The sequence below is a fragment of the Girardinichthys multiradiatus genome, chromosome 9 (assembly GCF_021462225.1).
Source record: "Girardinichthys multiradiatus isolate DD_20200921_A chromosome 9, DD_fGirMul_XY1, whole genome shotgun sequence".
NCBI lineage: Eukaryota > Metazoa > Chordata > Actinopteri > Cyprinodontiformes > Goodeidae > Girardinichthys > Girardinichthys multiradiatus.
In genome coordinates this window covers 30,547,952-30,563,796 of record NC_061802.1, presented here as the reverse complement: position 1 = coordinate 30,563,796, position 15,845 = coordinate 30,547,952, and the positions used below count along the sequence as shown (strand labels likewise).

The following is a 15,845-nucleotide window of genomic DNA, read 5'->3' as shown; positions in this document are numbered from 1 at the left end:
GAATATCCTTGCATAATTAAGCCTGGACTTGTTTTCACATGGACTGGACTCGGGTTTTGGTTTCTGGTGCATTTTGATTAAAACGTGTTTGGTCTTCATTTAGTGAAGTGACTCACAGCCAGGCAAACTGGCATACGGGGCAACCGAGGAAATCCCCGGTGGACCGCTGGCTTAGTGGGACGGTGGTTCACTTATATATATATATATATATATTTTTTTTTTTTTCTGATCTCCGCTCTTCATTGTCCGCTCAGCTGGCCGCCCTGCAGCGCATGTTCATGTGTTACAGATCAGCTGTTCGCCAGCGCGCAGCAGAGCTGATCTGCCTGACTGGAGCAGAGGAGAGGGGGAGTCCGAGCTACCGTACCCTGTTGGTGGTCAGACCTCTCGCAGTTTCTCTGATCCTTGGTCCCCAGAAGCGATCACACTCTATCTAACACTGACTCTTAAATGAACGACTCTCATACAGTTTCTAAGTTTCAGCTCCTTTAATCTAAATTAGGCAGAGGAATGATTACAGAGATCAGCGCCGAGGCTCGTCTCGGACCTTAGCATCTGTGAAAGGATGAGAAAGAGCCTCGATAGAAGGTCACTTGTAGTTTTATATCTGGCACTCCGATGCAACGGATGTTCCCTCCCTCAGTGTTTATCAGTAGACTGGTGTGTCACCATTGTGGTGTCTATCTGGTAGGTTGTGTAGTAGCTGGTGTCCATCCTTAATCTAAGTGTGCTGCTGCATTCTAATCAAACCAGTTACAGCCTGCTCCACCATCAAACCCAGTGCCCCAGCCACAGGTCATTCATGACAAACCTTGGGCCATTTATCCTTGTAATGTGTGTCGATGAGCATTCTTGTCCTATTCTGACAAAAAGGAAACATTAGAACTTATGCTATATATCATTATGGTATAAGTGGGAAAAACAGCTATGAGTCATATAAATAAAGGTTATCCTTAACAGGTTGATATGGCATAGTTTAGGGCACAATGGTCCAGAAAAATATCAGCGCCCCAGAAACTGTCGCCTCTCCCGTACTTGATGTCGCGTTTGCCCTGCGCCTGTGCAGGGCGGTGGACCGGTGATTCAGCTCGTGGGCCAGTGGTTCACGGGCTGAAGTGAACCACTGGCCCACGAGCTGAATCACCGGCCCAGCGCCCTGCGTCTGTGAAAGGCGGTTATTAAAAACTAAACATTCACAAAATAAGAAATGCCTAAGCCAGCGGTCCACCGGGGATTTCCTCGGTTGCCCCGTATGCCAGTTTGCCTGGCTGTGAGTCACTTCACTAAATGAAGACCAAACACGTTTTAATCAAAAATGCACCAGAAACCGAAACCCGAGTCCAGTCCATGTGAAAACAAGTCCGGGCTTAATTATGCAAGGATATTCGGAAAATACCGGCTCATTTTGCATCTGGTTTCATTCCTGCCGCTTAGTCTGGCGGTTCTTTTGCTTGATGTTGAGAGCATGGGAAATCTCCAACACGGACTTAAAATGCTGTGCAAATCTGTCAAGATCATATTTTCTCCTCTGAGATGCACGTCGTGTATTCACGTAAACTGCTTCTATCGGTGAAGCATGTTATCTTTCAAAACCAATCACATATACAGGGGTTGGACAATGAAACTGAAACACCTGGTTTTAGACCACAATAATTTATTAGTATGGTGTAGGGCCTCCTTTTGCGGCCAATACAGCATCAATTCGTCTTGGGAATGACATATACAAGTCCTGCACAGTGGTCAGAGGGATTTTAAGCCATTCTTCTTGCAGGATAGTGGCCAGGTCACTACGTGATACTGGTGGAGGAAAACGTTTCCTGACTCGCTCCTCCAAAACACCCCAAAGTGGCTCAATAATATTTAGATCTGGTGACTGTGCAGGCCATGGGAGATGTTCAACTTCACTTTCTTGTTCATCAAACCAATCTTTCACCAGTCTTGCTGTGTGTATTGGTGCATTGTCATCCTGATACACGGCACCGCCTTCAGGATACAATGTTTGAACCATTGGATGCACATGGTCCTCAAGAACGGTTCGGTAGTCCTTGGCAGTGACGCGACTATCTACCACAAGTATTGGGCCATGGGAATGCCATGATATGGCAGCCCAAACCATCACTGATCCACCCCCATGCTTTGGCTATAGCAGACCGGCCGTGTATATTGACTCTGTGGAGGTTTCAACGGACAGTTCTGGTGGAAACAAGAGAGTTGAAGTGCACATTTAATTCTGCCGTGATTTGGGCAGCCGTGGTTTTGTTTTTTGGATACAATCCAGGTTAGCACCCGAACATCCCTTTCAGACAGCTTCCTCTTGCATCCACAGTTAATCCTGTTGGATGTGGTTCGTCCTTCTTGATGGTATGCTGACATTACCCTGGATACCGTGGCTCTTGATACATCACAAAGACTTGCTGTCTTGGTCACAGATGCGCCAGCAAGACGTGCACCAACAATTTGTCCTCTTTTGAACTCTGGTATGTCACCCATAATGTTGTGTACATTTCAATATTTGAGCAAAACTGTGCTCTTACCCTGCTAATTGAACCTTCACACTCTTCACACTTCACACACTAAAATGACAAGTGATTCAGTTTCATTGTCCAACCCCTGTATATAGAATATCAATGATGTGTTACAGATGATTCCAGTTCCCACGGTCCCTGAATGCAACAGCTGGGAATATGTTGTTCAGCAGCTGTGTTGAGCTGTCAGTCATGATTCCTCACCCCCGTGATCTGAGGCCCCGCCCCCCACACCAAAACAGGGTCAAAAGTTTGAAGCTGAAAAAAAAATCTGCAAGTTCGAAAAAAAAAAAAACTTGAATCTGAAAAGTAGTTTTGAACATCTTTTTTTTTTTTCAGTTGCAAAACTTTTTTTCCAGTTTTCAAATTTTTTGGGGGGAGGTTCAAAATAATGTTTCAAGTTCAAATGTTTTTCTTTTGAACAAACTTTTCTTTTTTAGTTTCAAATTGTTTTCTTCTGAACAAACTTTTATTTTTCAGGTTCAAATTTTTTTTATTTGAACAAACTTTATGGCCCCAATTTAGCTCCATATAAGAGCTCCTTAATGCATAAATACTGCATAGATGATTACATGTCTTAAACAAGGTACTTAAACCTAAGTAATCCTAACTTGTTGCTTAAACAGCAATGTTAGAAGGTGGTTGTAGTAAAGATGTTAATCTGTTTCAGAAAGGAAACATTTCTATGCATCAAACATGCAGGGATCTAAGGAGATTGACAAACTACTAAAATTGGGTAAAGAACGCATTAAAAACTAGAAGTATAGGGGCCAATGATCATCATGATCACCTAACATTTGGTGAAACCAAATAATAATAATTAAAAAAAAAAACAGCAGAGGTCAGGCTTCGTCCAGTAGTGAAAGTGAGAGCATTTAAGCACCTTCAATGGGAAGGGAACACAAGGGATTTGGGACTAAACTGCTGTGGCATAAAAAAAAAAAACTGATCAGTAAGGCTAATTGGAAAAAATGGTTTCAGTTTCCTGGGGAGCATAAAAATTGGACTCTAGAACAATGTGACATTGCATAAACCCAAAGCCACAGTGAATGCGTGCCGTAATTGAAGCAAGGTGATCCCACAAGTGCAGGATGGGTTATGTTCTCTGTAACCTCTATGCTTCTGCAATGTTCGTGGTACCCTATTGATTTTGTTTTGTGTCAAGGTGTTTGCATTCTGTGAAGATTTGACAGGCCTACACAGCAAAGTCCAACACTCCTCTGACAACACCGTTATTAGATAATAGATCAAACAGACTAAATATTAAAGAAGGACACAGAGACAGTGAGCCGTTTAAAATTTAATGATTAATTCAGTGACGGCTCATTTACATGAAACATTCATGAATGTTATAAACTCTCAAACAAATGAAATGTGCTTTCAACATCTCTTCTATCTTGCTCCTGGTTCTGTTGGAATGAATAGAATGTTAACAAAATTCCCGTCTTAATAGGGACAAATTAATACTTGATAGAAAAAAAGTGCAAATGTATGATAAGAAAAACCATCTTTCAGTGTTAACTGTATTAAAAGCTGTATGATAAATGTAACGTCAGTTTTTTCTAAGTTCCATTTAAAAGCATCAAGATAAAGTTGTGATCAAATGAACATTACGGAGTATTTTAATGAGGACATTAGTTTAAAAAACCTTTCCAAGTACTGGAAACCTCTGGTGAAAAGAAACAAAAATGTTAGCACAGAAAAACTTAAGCTCTATTTGTTTGGGCTAGCCTGCTCCATTGGCACTTGTCCCTCTTCACTCTCAGTCTTCTGAGCAACAAAAGGTCCCACCAGCCAGTTGAGTGGCGTGTTGTGTAGTAAATACTCCATGACACCATCCAGTGAATGCTGAACCTACGAGAGGTGCACACCAACAGTAATTATTGGTCAATCTTTCTCAAAAAGAAATGCCAATTCTCAGACACATGCTGAGTCTAATCATACACGCCTGAGGGTATAAGGTACATTAGAATATCACCAAAAGGTTTGGTTCAGTAATTCAGTTCAAAGAGTGAAAGTAATATTATAAAGATTTATTAAACACACAAACACAACGTTAAAACCAAAAATCTCAGTAAATCTGAATATTACACAAGACCATTAAAAAGCTTTTTTTCCCCATTCAGGAGTTTGTTGGAGAATAGCAATGTGCTTCCAGAGTCACAGACCGACCCGGAACATGGGCCACATTCCACTCCAGAATCAGAGACGTTAGAAGTGTTTTACCTCGGCCAAAGGAGAAAACAAACTGGACAGTTGTGCTTTTAATATGAAGTAAATTTAGTATTTTACTTGGAAATCAAGGTCCCAAAGTCTAGAGGAAGAGTGGAGAGGAACAGAATCCATACTTTAAATATATCACTCTGTGTGTAATGAATATATTATATATGACTTACCTTTGAACTGAATTACTGAAACAAATGCTCTTAAGGTATTTTAGGGTAGCTGCATAAACCTGTGTGTAGATAGCAGAAGGCCTACTTATGTAAAGAATTTAACAAAACTGATTAATAAATCAGGATCTCACTGTCATTCTCCAAAGTTAACGCATACAAAAACAGTACTTTAAAAAGCTTGGAAAAATGTGTACCTGTTTTAGATGGTGGCGACTTTGCTGTAGCAGGACAGGAGTGAGGGCGCTGGCATTTCCGAGAGAGGACTGCAGTTCTTTGGCGGCTACCTGCGCACTGGTCAACTGTTCCTGGACCGTCCCTGGCAGACCCTGAGCGCTGGAAACCACGCTTGAGCACGACGCCCTCAGTTGGTCACTCAGCCCTCGCACCATGGAGAGAGCCCGAGTTTCCAGCTGCTGTGAGCGTGGGGTGGAAATACAAAGTTTTATTATGCAACTATTGCAGAGTTTAGCAGAAGGCAGAAGGTCAGGGGCTTTCAGACAAGGTGATAATAAAACATCAGAAATTTAAAACAGAAATAAAACTATAAAAAATGTAAGTCGTAGTAAAGTTGGTGGAAAGAATTAATATGATCAAATAAAAATGTCAGACTATTAAAATCAGACTATAAACTTTTCTAATCAAAATCCAGGCTATGGAAGTAGATAAAAAGCAAGGGTCGGTATCTGAGGATGCACATTTTCTCAATTCAGTTTCAAATACAGGATGTGAGATTAAAAACACAAATATATTTTCCAAACAATTAATTAAAGCCCTAAATGGTTAAATCCTGACCTGAGATTCATGTTTGGAGCCATCTGGTTCAGACTCGGTCAGTCCCTCTCCCTCTCGTTTCTGCCTCCACTCAGTCCAGCGCTGCAGCAGCTGTTCCGATGCTCCCGCTATCTGGTTACCTGCTGTGCCCAGACTGGCACGGGTGCTCTCCACCAGGTCCAGGGTGCTGGTAATCTGAGCCACCGCGGCGTAGCTGGCATCCCTGGCCTTTCGTGCACGGACCAGAGATTGCTCCAGAGCTCGCTCCTGCACCTTGGCAGAGAGTTTCCCCAGACGAACAAAGTAGCTGGGGTTGGCCGAAGTGGTTGACACCTCCAAGTTGGCAGGCTCAGCCACAGCAGCTGCAAGAGAAATTCAATAATCTGTTAGTCATATGCTTTATTTAATGGTAACAAATGTAAGGTATTACTGTTAATAACATTTTAATATGTTGAAAATTGAACAGTTCAGATGTAATATCTCCACAGTATTAGATGCATGCAATTTAAGACCTTGGCTTCCGACCACATCCTCTGAGAATTTTCACAGTTCTTCTTGAATTTTTTTTATAACACTTTGCAATATAGCCAGTTGTCCCCAATAATTCAGGATAATTAGGAGGATTTAGAACAGCTTGGACTATTTAGAATGGTATAGTACTTTGGATTTTCCCATAGACTGTGACAGTTTGCAAAGGCGAAGAATAATTTTGGACATGCCACTTTTTGTTCAAATGTAAATAAAAGCTGAAAAACAATGTTTTCCACAATGATGTCTCAGGTACATCGCCTTATCTTCTGGGAGATGCCTGTGTCATTTCCAATCAGGAAGAAAAACCCTAATGAGCCTAAACACCAATAAAAAGTGGCTTTGAAGCGGATTAACCAAGCTGATGTGTAGCTTCTGGAAAGGTGCCGACCCTAACCCTATTAAAAATGTATGGACTATGCTTAAAAGTCAAATTTGTGCAAAGAAACCAACTAATTTAAATGAAGTCCATCATTTCTAAGAAGACAATTGGTCAAATAATCAACAAGGATTATGCCTAAAGGTTGTTAATGGCTGCAAAATGTGTAATTTTCTTGTAACCTGCTAACTGACAATTAACCAAATATTAGTGGGTGTGCATGAATATATTTGGGCTTGTATATATAATTTTAATCCATGTGGGTTAGAAAACGTATGTCTTTTAAATTCTGTGAGGCTGTTTGTTGTATAATCATAACTTCATAAATTTCAGACTGGCAGAGTATATATCTGCTGTCGGTATTCCTAGTTTTCTGCTCCTGCCATACTTCCTGGCGTATTTCACAGCTCACCATGAGGCTTATTGCTAACCTGGAATATTGCAAGTTGTCAGAATTGCATGACATCACATTAGCAGGTGTCAAAGCTGTGAGTATTGGAAATTACAGACACTGTATGGGCCAAGAGAACAGAAGGTAAGTTCACTGCAACGTGCTGACTTCCTCTCTATGAATAGCACCTAACCATTCATGACATCAGCTTGCAGTATGATTTAGTCCAGTTAAATCCTATACTCCATTATGTGTACAGTCTTATTTATCTCATTCAGATGTCACTGCATCAAACTACCAGAGCGCTTCTCTCTGCAGGCATGTGGAGTCATTGGTCTTGTTTCAAACAGTTATTATAACTTCCTTATTTAGTATTTATACTGACCCAGCTCCCTCTCAGTAAGTGGCAGGTTCTGATCAACCCAGTCCTCAGATCGGCTGAGGGCCAGGCCCATCCCAGTGCTGACCATCTGGCCCATTCTGGTGCCCATGACGGAGTTGATGCCTCCGCTGACTGCCACCCGGGTCAGCTCTACACCACTCATCACAGCGCCCAGCACCGCATCTTTGGCCCCTGCCACTGACTGGTACACCATACCTACAGTGTCTGACACCACCTGGGGGAGTAATGAAGAGACAAGGTGTCAAGAGATTATGAGATTTTAAAGCAATAACCCTTTTAAACCTCCTATAGCTCCAGTGTGAAAAAAAAGAGAGAACAAAAGAATTAATTGATGCTTGGGGGGCTTTTAGGACCAAAATATATATTAAAGATAATCATCAGGGTAAGGAAGCAGTGTGATACAAGATACAATTTATTTAAATGTTCAGTAAAACAACGAAGATAAAAAACACTAATGATAGCAGCATACAAACATGATAGGAACAATACATATTACTGTTACCAGAAAGTATTCACATCCCATTCACCATTTCATCACGTTTTCCTCATTTTGTTATACTTAAGTCAAACCGATTTGAGTCTAGTTTTCCTTTTAGCACGTAATGACAAAGTAAAAGATGTTTTTAGACATTTTTGCTATAAAAAGTTAAAACATAACTAGCACACAAGTATTCATACTGCTATGACACTCAAAATTGAGCTCAGGTGAATCTGAGTTCCTCTGGTCATCCTGGAGATGCTTCTGCATGTTGTTTGGAGACCATATAAGGGTCTCACAGTTGACAGTACTTGTCATAAAACAAACCAAGCAATAAAGGACTTGTCTGTAGACCTAGGAGATCAGATTTAGTCAAAGCACAAATCTGGAGAAGGATACAAAAAATTCTGACAACACTGAACATCCCAAAAAGCGCTGTGGTCTACATTATTCAGAAATGAAAGATGTTTGGAACCATCAGGACCTTCGCTAGATCTGGCTGCCTGATCAACCTGAGAAATCTGAGAAGCAAAGTAGAAATGTTTGACCATAATGCTCAGAATCAAACTAAAAACAGCATCTTAGCACAAACATCCTGCTTGTTTTGCAGCCAACGAATCCAGGTGTTTCAATGCTCCAGTCAAAGTCCAGACCTGAACCTGATTGAACTGCAACTCAAGGACCTTAAAAGGCCTCGTCTCACCTCGCCATGAATGCAAGCCGCTTCACATATAGTTTTCACTACAGCCTCCTAGGAGATGATGATGTGCTGATTTTAAAAGAGCCAACTCAGAGGAGGAGAAGGAGAGAAGAACTGGATAGAAACAAAGGGATTTGTACAGGTTTTCCCTGACCTTGTCAGCTGGTTGGTGAAGAATTGGCAGCTTCTCTTCCATCTTATTGAGTCCTTTTATGGCATACTCATTCACTGTGGCAACTGGAACAACATGCAGCAGAGAAACTCACGTGAAATATAAGAACAAGAGTAGCCAATATAGCAGTTAGAATATAAAAAAAATTGTCTCAACTTAGCGTGAACAGATGCAGTTTTGTGTTTACAGCACAACACTACAGCAGGTAAGAGCTTAAAAGAAATGTGCAGTAAAATTGGTGGAGTTTGTTCTTAGCAGTTCCCAGAAACATTTTTTAAATTATCCTGTAGCCCCAAGTTAATAAGCCAACCTCAAGCTCATTTCAAACCTTTTCCTTTTGAACTGGCTTCCCATTTATTCAACTGGTAGATTTCATAAGGACATTTAAGGACTGTTATTGCACACACGTTACATCACACTTTGCAGAGAGAAGAACCTTACGCTGTGGTTCGATCATGTCCAAAACAGGTTTGGACCCCGTGCTGGCAGCTGCTCCCAGTGTTCGGACCCCACTCTCTGCAACATCCATCACCCCCTTCAGTAGGGGCACATTGTCTTTGGTGCTACTGTAGGCGCTGGAAACGGCCTCGCAGGCCGAACTGACCAGGGGCAAGTGGCTCACTCTCGTAACAACATTCTGGGACCAGAAAGGAACATTTAAGCTCTCTTAAAAATGGTCAAATACACAATTTTCTGCTTTTTTTTTGTAACGGGAGAGTATAAAAAGTGGAAAATAAATTATAATTTGTATTAGTGTCACTGTGGGTCTCTGTGCTCCTCACCTGCTGCTCTCCATTAGCTGGTTCAGTTGCTGCGGCTCCAGCCTCATTAGCTTTCCCGCTGTCTGCCATTGTGACTGCTGGGTTCAATCTCTGACATGGAATACATGGAGTTAGAAATTAAGATTCACCTCACTTTGCTCCAACTGCACGATGAAACACAGCTTCCTCTGTGGAAGTCTTTGTTAAAGTGGCTGAAATACTTTATCTTGCAGGAATAGCGGTCCTGTCAGATGGTTTAAATGCACGCAGAAAGAAAGCTGAGCCATGTTAAATCCATTAGTCAACACAATGATGCAACAAGGATGAAACAATAAAATGGTGCTGCCACCACAAGCAATTCAGGTCTCCATACTCTGTCAGAAAAAGCTGTAAAAGTGAGTATTTGAATATTTAAAATGTTTAACTTTATTTTCTTGTTGACTTTGCATATTTATATTGTTTGAATAATAAAATGCTGATATCATTATACTCCTGGTTAAGAGTCGCACATTTAAATCCAGAAATATATATATTTTATACAAAAAGAAGAAATGGTTTGAGGAAAAAAGTGAAACAAAAAAGCCCAACATAAAAACATTAAAAAAAACAACCAGGATGTGGCAGCTTCGGTTCTGCTCCCAAGACCACTTCAATAGTTCAGTCTAGTTCTGACCAGTCCATATATTGCAGTTTCTTTGCTTCTCTTAATCTAAGGTTGTCCAAATGCTAAAAAAAAAAAAAAAAAAAAAACATTTAAAAAAGGAATGTTTTTGGTTTAAAAAACAGAATAAAATGTTTCATAAATCTCAAGCTGTGTTTTTTTTAGCATTGAATAGTCCAGTCCTGGTTTGACCAGACTAAGTGTTTCATATTTTAAATACATGTTCAAATGCAGTCCAGAGCCTTAAAACAAAACAAAGAAACAGCCCCTTAATTTAGCACAGAGACAGAAGCAGTGAATAGGATGCCTTCAGCATAATTACCAAGCCTAAGCCATATTTTCTTACAGTACTTTTACACAGGGAGAACCCACTCCATTTGACTGTACATGCAAACAAGCAAAAAAGTCGTCATCTTAGGTGCAGCTGACTTTTTTTTTTCTTCCTGCTGCTCAGCAACAGATGCACACCCTGGGTGTAGAGCCATATCGCCATGTCAAACACCACCACTGCAGAACTTAATGCATGTCACCACAACAGCTCACGCGTTGACCAGGTAAACAACAACCTTCAGGAGTGATGGGAGTTGCAGCAATTTACATGTGACATCACTGACTTACCTGCAGAATGGCCGACAACAGACTAGAAGGTCAAAACTTCATACGGTTAAGTCCAAACTCAAGAAGGTGAAACATCTTGAAGAATACAAACACAAATCCAACTTCCATTGGCTCAACTTAAAAGGATGCTACTGCAGTATTTACATTTGAATTTAAAACGGCAAAAAACTAAGTCTTTGTACACCAAACAGTTTGAATTGAAACTAAGATTCAACTGCAGCTATTCTCCAGTAGAGCTACATTTTAAAGCTAAGGATGCAGACAAATTTGTTGCCATCCCAGGTAAAGGAATATTATTGCATTAGCATAATCTCACAATAGATTTTTTTTAAACCAACCTTTAATTCCTACATTTTACATTTATTTATGGTGGGCGAAAAGTTTAATCGCTGGTTTCATACAAGGGTTTGAAGGGAAATTTAATGAGAAGCCACTCTTTGCTGCAGTGAGCATTTTAACCTCCATTACCATTTTGTTTTTACTGTAGGTGGTGGCAAGATGAATATGGGTCCTCGTCCAGGACCCTTTCTTTCAACCAGTGGTTGATAGAAATGGTCCAGTGTGTCATGTCACACTTGGGAAACAGGAACTAATGACAAATTCCTAGAAACTCCAATCAACTAACAGATATTTTAGTTACATGTATTTACAGGGGTTGTTAGGGGTTCCAACACCACCATCTGTTAAAAAACAAGTATTTGTCAATTAAGGGATTTTTTCCCTCACTGAATAAATGTATTAAAAACGAGGGATTGTTGTGATTTTTTCCATGTCAGGTTATACTTCTGCAGTAAAATATTACAGTAGCATAATTTATTTTAAGGCTTTTATCCACCTGAATCCATGGTACCAATATATTTGTCTGCATCTGTATGTGTGAGCTGACATGTTACAGAAGTCAGTTTCTGATTGAACTTTGAAACAACTCACCCCCGGGCAGCTGTGGCTGTTGCATCAGTTCAGCATTTTTATCTAACGTCAACCTGGGAAGAGCTCTTAAAGTTTGCACATTTGCCTAATCGCACAACCAATCACAGCAGGCGATTCCTCTTGTGAATTCATTTTCACTTTTCTCATCTCTGCCCTGCATTAGGACACAGCAAACACAAGCCAAGGAAAGAGGAGAGCATTTGCAGCAACCAACCCCTCCTATGTCTCTCTGGTCCCCAGAACATGTGGATGACATCTGTTTCTGCTCCACCAGATGGCACACAGAGACACAAATGGACTCCACCTGTCTTCACCTGGCTTGGGACACTGTTAGCAGCTGCTCGACAGGCTTGGCCTGATGTATCTGACAAATAAGTCACAGAAGGACATGAGCTTGAGCTGCTGGAATAATAACCACCAGCAGCAGAAAGAGTGGGTTAACCAGCTATATCCTGTAATCATACTGAAGAAACAGCTCTGGACCTGTTAGATCCACCTGACAGGAGGAACCGTTCAACGAGAAAGCAACCTGTGCTTCAACAAGCTTCAGCTAACTTTTGTAAAGAGCTGCTGTTTAATCATTTCACATATTTCAGATGTCAAAGGGAATAAAATATTCCTGTAGTCTTCCATCAGCCTCTCTGGGCTCTGAGCGAAGGAAGATTACAATTTATTGCAACAGCTTGGTTGAGCAATGTGCTTTTTTCCAAGTGTCAGCTGGTGACATCTTCACAGGCTTTATTATAAAGCAAAGTCTGACTATCGGCACTGAAGTCGTGCAACAGATAAACCTGAGATAATTTCTTCTGAGATATGACAGACGCCCAGAAAAAAAAAAAAGTTATGCAACACAAATGGTCCCAGTTGAGTCATTCATAAATAATCAGCCCACTGACAACTGATTCCCATAAAACACTCACAGAAATGCTGCCAAACCCTCTTCCTACTGAATTTTAAAGATCCTCACAGTGCTCACAAATCTAATCTGTCAAAAGAAAATAACTGCTACACTCCATTTGAGCCTAAGATTCCCCACATGACCTTTGATATTAGGGCTGGTACAGATTATGAGCTATTAGGTTATTTGCTACAGCAGGCATCATCAGGTATCTAACTCGGCGGTGAAACACCTATAACATTAGGTAGTGCAGCTGCGCTGTTGAACAGTACACAATAACTGGGCTCAATCATATTCTGAACAGCAAACACATTTTTTTAGAAGCAAAGGTGACAATCTCAATCATACTAACACTTTTTTTTTTTTTCGCAATTTTTGCAAATATCGTTACTATCACAGTATCTCTTAAGATAATCTTTTTATTCCCCAATGACAATGATAAATCATATGATGACATATGATTCCTAACTATGGCAAAAGTAGCCACCAGAACTTGTTTGTGGTTTACTATCGTTCACTAAATCATAGTGAGTTTAGAAACCTATAGTTTGATGCATAAACAGAGATAATCCTGCCATTTATTTTTCTTTTTTTCGGTGGCTTTAAAACTACCTCTGCCATTAAAGAACTTTTTATGGTCAATGTTTGTTACATTTAGTTGTATAATTAAAACAATGTTTACACAAACGAGTTTGCATGTGTTATAACCCTCAGAAAGGAAATTAGATCAGGCCTCAAACAGGATTATCGGACATCGTCGCCGGCCAGTAACAGCCTGATCGGTGCATCTTCACCAAAGAATAGTGACAGTAAAACTGCATAATAAACATAGGCTTTGAGTTGCCTTTTAAAATACAGCAAAAACCTGTGTTTTCATATGTGCGTTTAGTGTTTTTCTTTTGTTTTGAAGAACTTCTGTTACTTAGGATTTAAATTTGAATATTATTGACATTTCTTTATGTCATCTACGGTTAGCTGCAGCCTACAGATATATCTGAGAGGGTCATAGGAAGATGAATAAAATATGCTTATTTTTGCAAAGTCATCACATTCACTTTTGGCTTTTTCGAATAATTTTTATTTGAGTTTAAGTTTTTATTTTGAAGAGGACGTCGCTGGATAAAATAAACACAAGTTGAGGTTACAGTCTGAGATTTTATTAATTTTAAGAAAATCACAGCCTTAAAATACCTACACCAAGCTATGTGCAAAAACATTTATTATAAGCACAAATTATTATCTGGCAAAAAACAAAAACAAAAAAATGATAATAATAATCACTTCTGGATATTATCAGCTCATTAGTTTCCATGTGACGTTTTTCACTTTGTGGCTAATGAACTTTAACCCAGATGAGGAAACAGGCTTGCTGCTGTGGCTAACGTCGGTCCTGTTTAAACCAAAGTTTTATTATTCATTATAACCTCACAGCTGAAGATATTTTTAATTTTAATAAAGGTAAACCCAATTTTATCATCGGGTAGTTTGTCACAGAAGCTGACGTTGTTAAAGTTAGCTTAGCAACAGGTCATTTAAGGTTTTTGAGACTGCTTTAAAAACACAACGGAGCAAGAAAAATAACACTGACCTTACTAACAGACCGGTTCTTCTCTGCCCTGCAGTGACCTGCCGTGTCAATGCAGCTCAATGAACGGATCCAAGTCTTTCCAGAGTCTTTCCACAGAGCAGTTGAGAAACCAGTGAATGCTGGGAGGGGGCGTGGCCTTGCACTGTTTTAGCAACTTTCAGCCAATTAAATCACAGCGCTAGAACTACACACATACTATCCAGATTATTACTTCCTGTAATCTCCTGTTCAGTCTCGTGCTTCACCATTAATACTACACTAAAACTAAAACATCATGTTAGAGGGTTTTAAATATTATGCCACAAATATGCTCAGCTACATTTAAGTAGATTGGCTCGCTTAAAATGTGTTCATTAGCAACTTTTGCAGGCAATATCACATCAACGTTCAGTGTCATGCCACAGCATCTCAACTGGATTTAAGTCTGAAATTTGACTAGGCCACATCAAAACCTTTATTTAGCTGTTCAGAGTTGGACTTACTGGTGTGGTTTTGGTCATTGTCCTGCTGCATAACTCAAGTGCTCTTGAGCTTCAGGTCACAAATAGATGTCTGGGCATTTTCTTTCAGGATTTTCTGATAGAGAGCAGAATTTATGGTTAAAGCAATTGTAGCAGGTTGTGCAGGTCATGGAGCAACAAAGCAGGCCTATACCATCATACTATCACCACATTTGACAGTCAGTATGACATTCTTTCTTTCTGAAAATGCTGAAGTTTTACATCATCAAGATATTTGTTTTGGCAAACGTGAGAAGAACTTTTGTGCTTTTTTTTGATCAGCAGTGGTTTTCGCTGGGAGTGACTCCAATGGTTGCCATTTTTGACCAGTCTCTTTGAATCATGAACTCTGAACCAACCTTATGTGAAGCCTGTAGTACTCTAGATGTTGCTCTGGGTTCTTTTGAGATCTGCTAGATGACTCATCATTGGGTTATTTGAATTATGTTGTTAGCCTGGTCACCCCCTGGAAAGGCCTCCATGTTTTCTTCATTTGTGGATAAAGGCTCTTACTGTGGTTTACTAGAGTCTCAAGGCCCTGGAAATGGCTTTGTAACCTTTTACAGTCTGATGGATGTCATTGACCTGGTTTCTCATCTGTTGTTCAAATTCTTTAGCTTGGGACATGAAGTGTTGCATCCCTGTTATTTAAATATTCTTTGTTGTCAATAGAGAAGATTGTTTCCACATGCACATTTCAAGATACAAATTGCCTGCTTATACAAATATATTTGTTTTCATAGTTTTTATTGTATTTTACAAATGTTAGCTTCATTAATTCCCAGTGAGTTTAAAGAAACTTCTTATAATCCCCATATCTAACACAGCATAAAGTTGAAAAAGAGAAACATGAGCAAATATAGTAATGTTGCTGAGCATAAAACAGAGAAAAACCTCATTGCTTATGCAAATTATAAGGTGATAAAAATAAGTTTGAGTATGCAAAACATGTGGGCTGAAAACTATGGAAATAGAGGAAAAAATTTGACTTCTTTTTGACATTTTAAATTGCACAAATAACGATGAGGTGGATCGGTATTTTAGGTTTTCTAAATTAATAATGGCTGAAATGTCATTTTGAGAATATGGAAAAAAGTAATCATTTCTACCTTTTATATTAATCTGAAAAAGATGAGAAATTGGTTT

General features: G+C 39.8%; 1 protein-coding gene and 1 long non-coding RNA gene across 4 annotated transcripts; one reads left to right on the top strand and one right to left on the bottom strand.

Moving 5' to 3' along the window:
- Positions 1 to 3,812: 3,812 nt before the first annotated feature.
- Positions 3,813 to 14,341, bottom strand: plin3 (perilipin 3). Of its 3 annotated transcripts, none has more exons than XM_047374588.1 (8): positions 14,200 to 14,341; positions 9,526 to 9,615; positions 9,185 to 9,380; positions 8,726 to 8,808; positions 7,376 to 7,607; positions 5,714 to 6,054; positions 5,116 to 5,334; positions 3,813 to 4,379 (listed from the first exon to the last, which is right to left on the bottom strand). In XM_047374588.1, the coding sequence occupies exons 2-8, from the start codon at positions 9,592 to 9,594 to the stop codon at positions 4,239 to 4,241; spliced, it is 1,281 nt and encodes a 426-aa protein (XP_047230544.1). In that variant the 5' UTR covers positions 9,595 to 9,615; positions 14,200 to 14,341; the 3' UTR covers positions 3,813 to 4,238. The 3 variants fall into 3 exon arrangements, with proteins under 3 accessions (XP_047230544.1, XP_047230547.1, XP_047230545.1); XM_047374591.1 differs by having other exon boundaries at positions 5,116 to 5,331; XM_047374589.1 differs by lacking the exon at positions 14,200 to 14,341 and adding an exon at positions 10,784 to 10,937.
- On the top strand, positions 9,622 to 12,394 carry LOC124873724. Its single transcript, XR_007039610.1, has 3 exons — positions 9,622 to 9,899; positions 10,620 to 10,719; positions 11,877 to 12,394. It is a non-coding gene; the product is annotated as an uncharacterized LOC124873724 (long non-coding RNA).
- Positions 14,342 to 15,845: the final 1,504 nt, after the last annotated feature.

Coding starts and splice junctions, on each gene's coding strand:
- plin3 (XM_047374588.1), bottom strand. CDS start 9,594: ATGGCAGACAGCGGGAAAGCTAATGAGGCTGGAGCCGCAGCAACTGAA. Junction 6,055..7,375: donor ACTTACTGAGAGGGAGCTGG/GTCAGTATAAAT, acceptor TTTCTCTTGCAG/CTGCTGTGGCTGAGCCTGCC. Junction 4,380..5,115: donor GTCGCCACCATCTAAAACAG/GTACACATTTTT, acceptor CACCTCTCGTAG/GTTCAGCATTCACTGGATGG.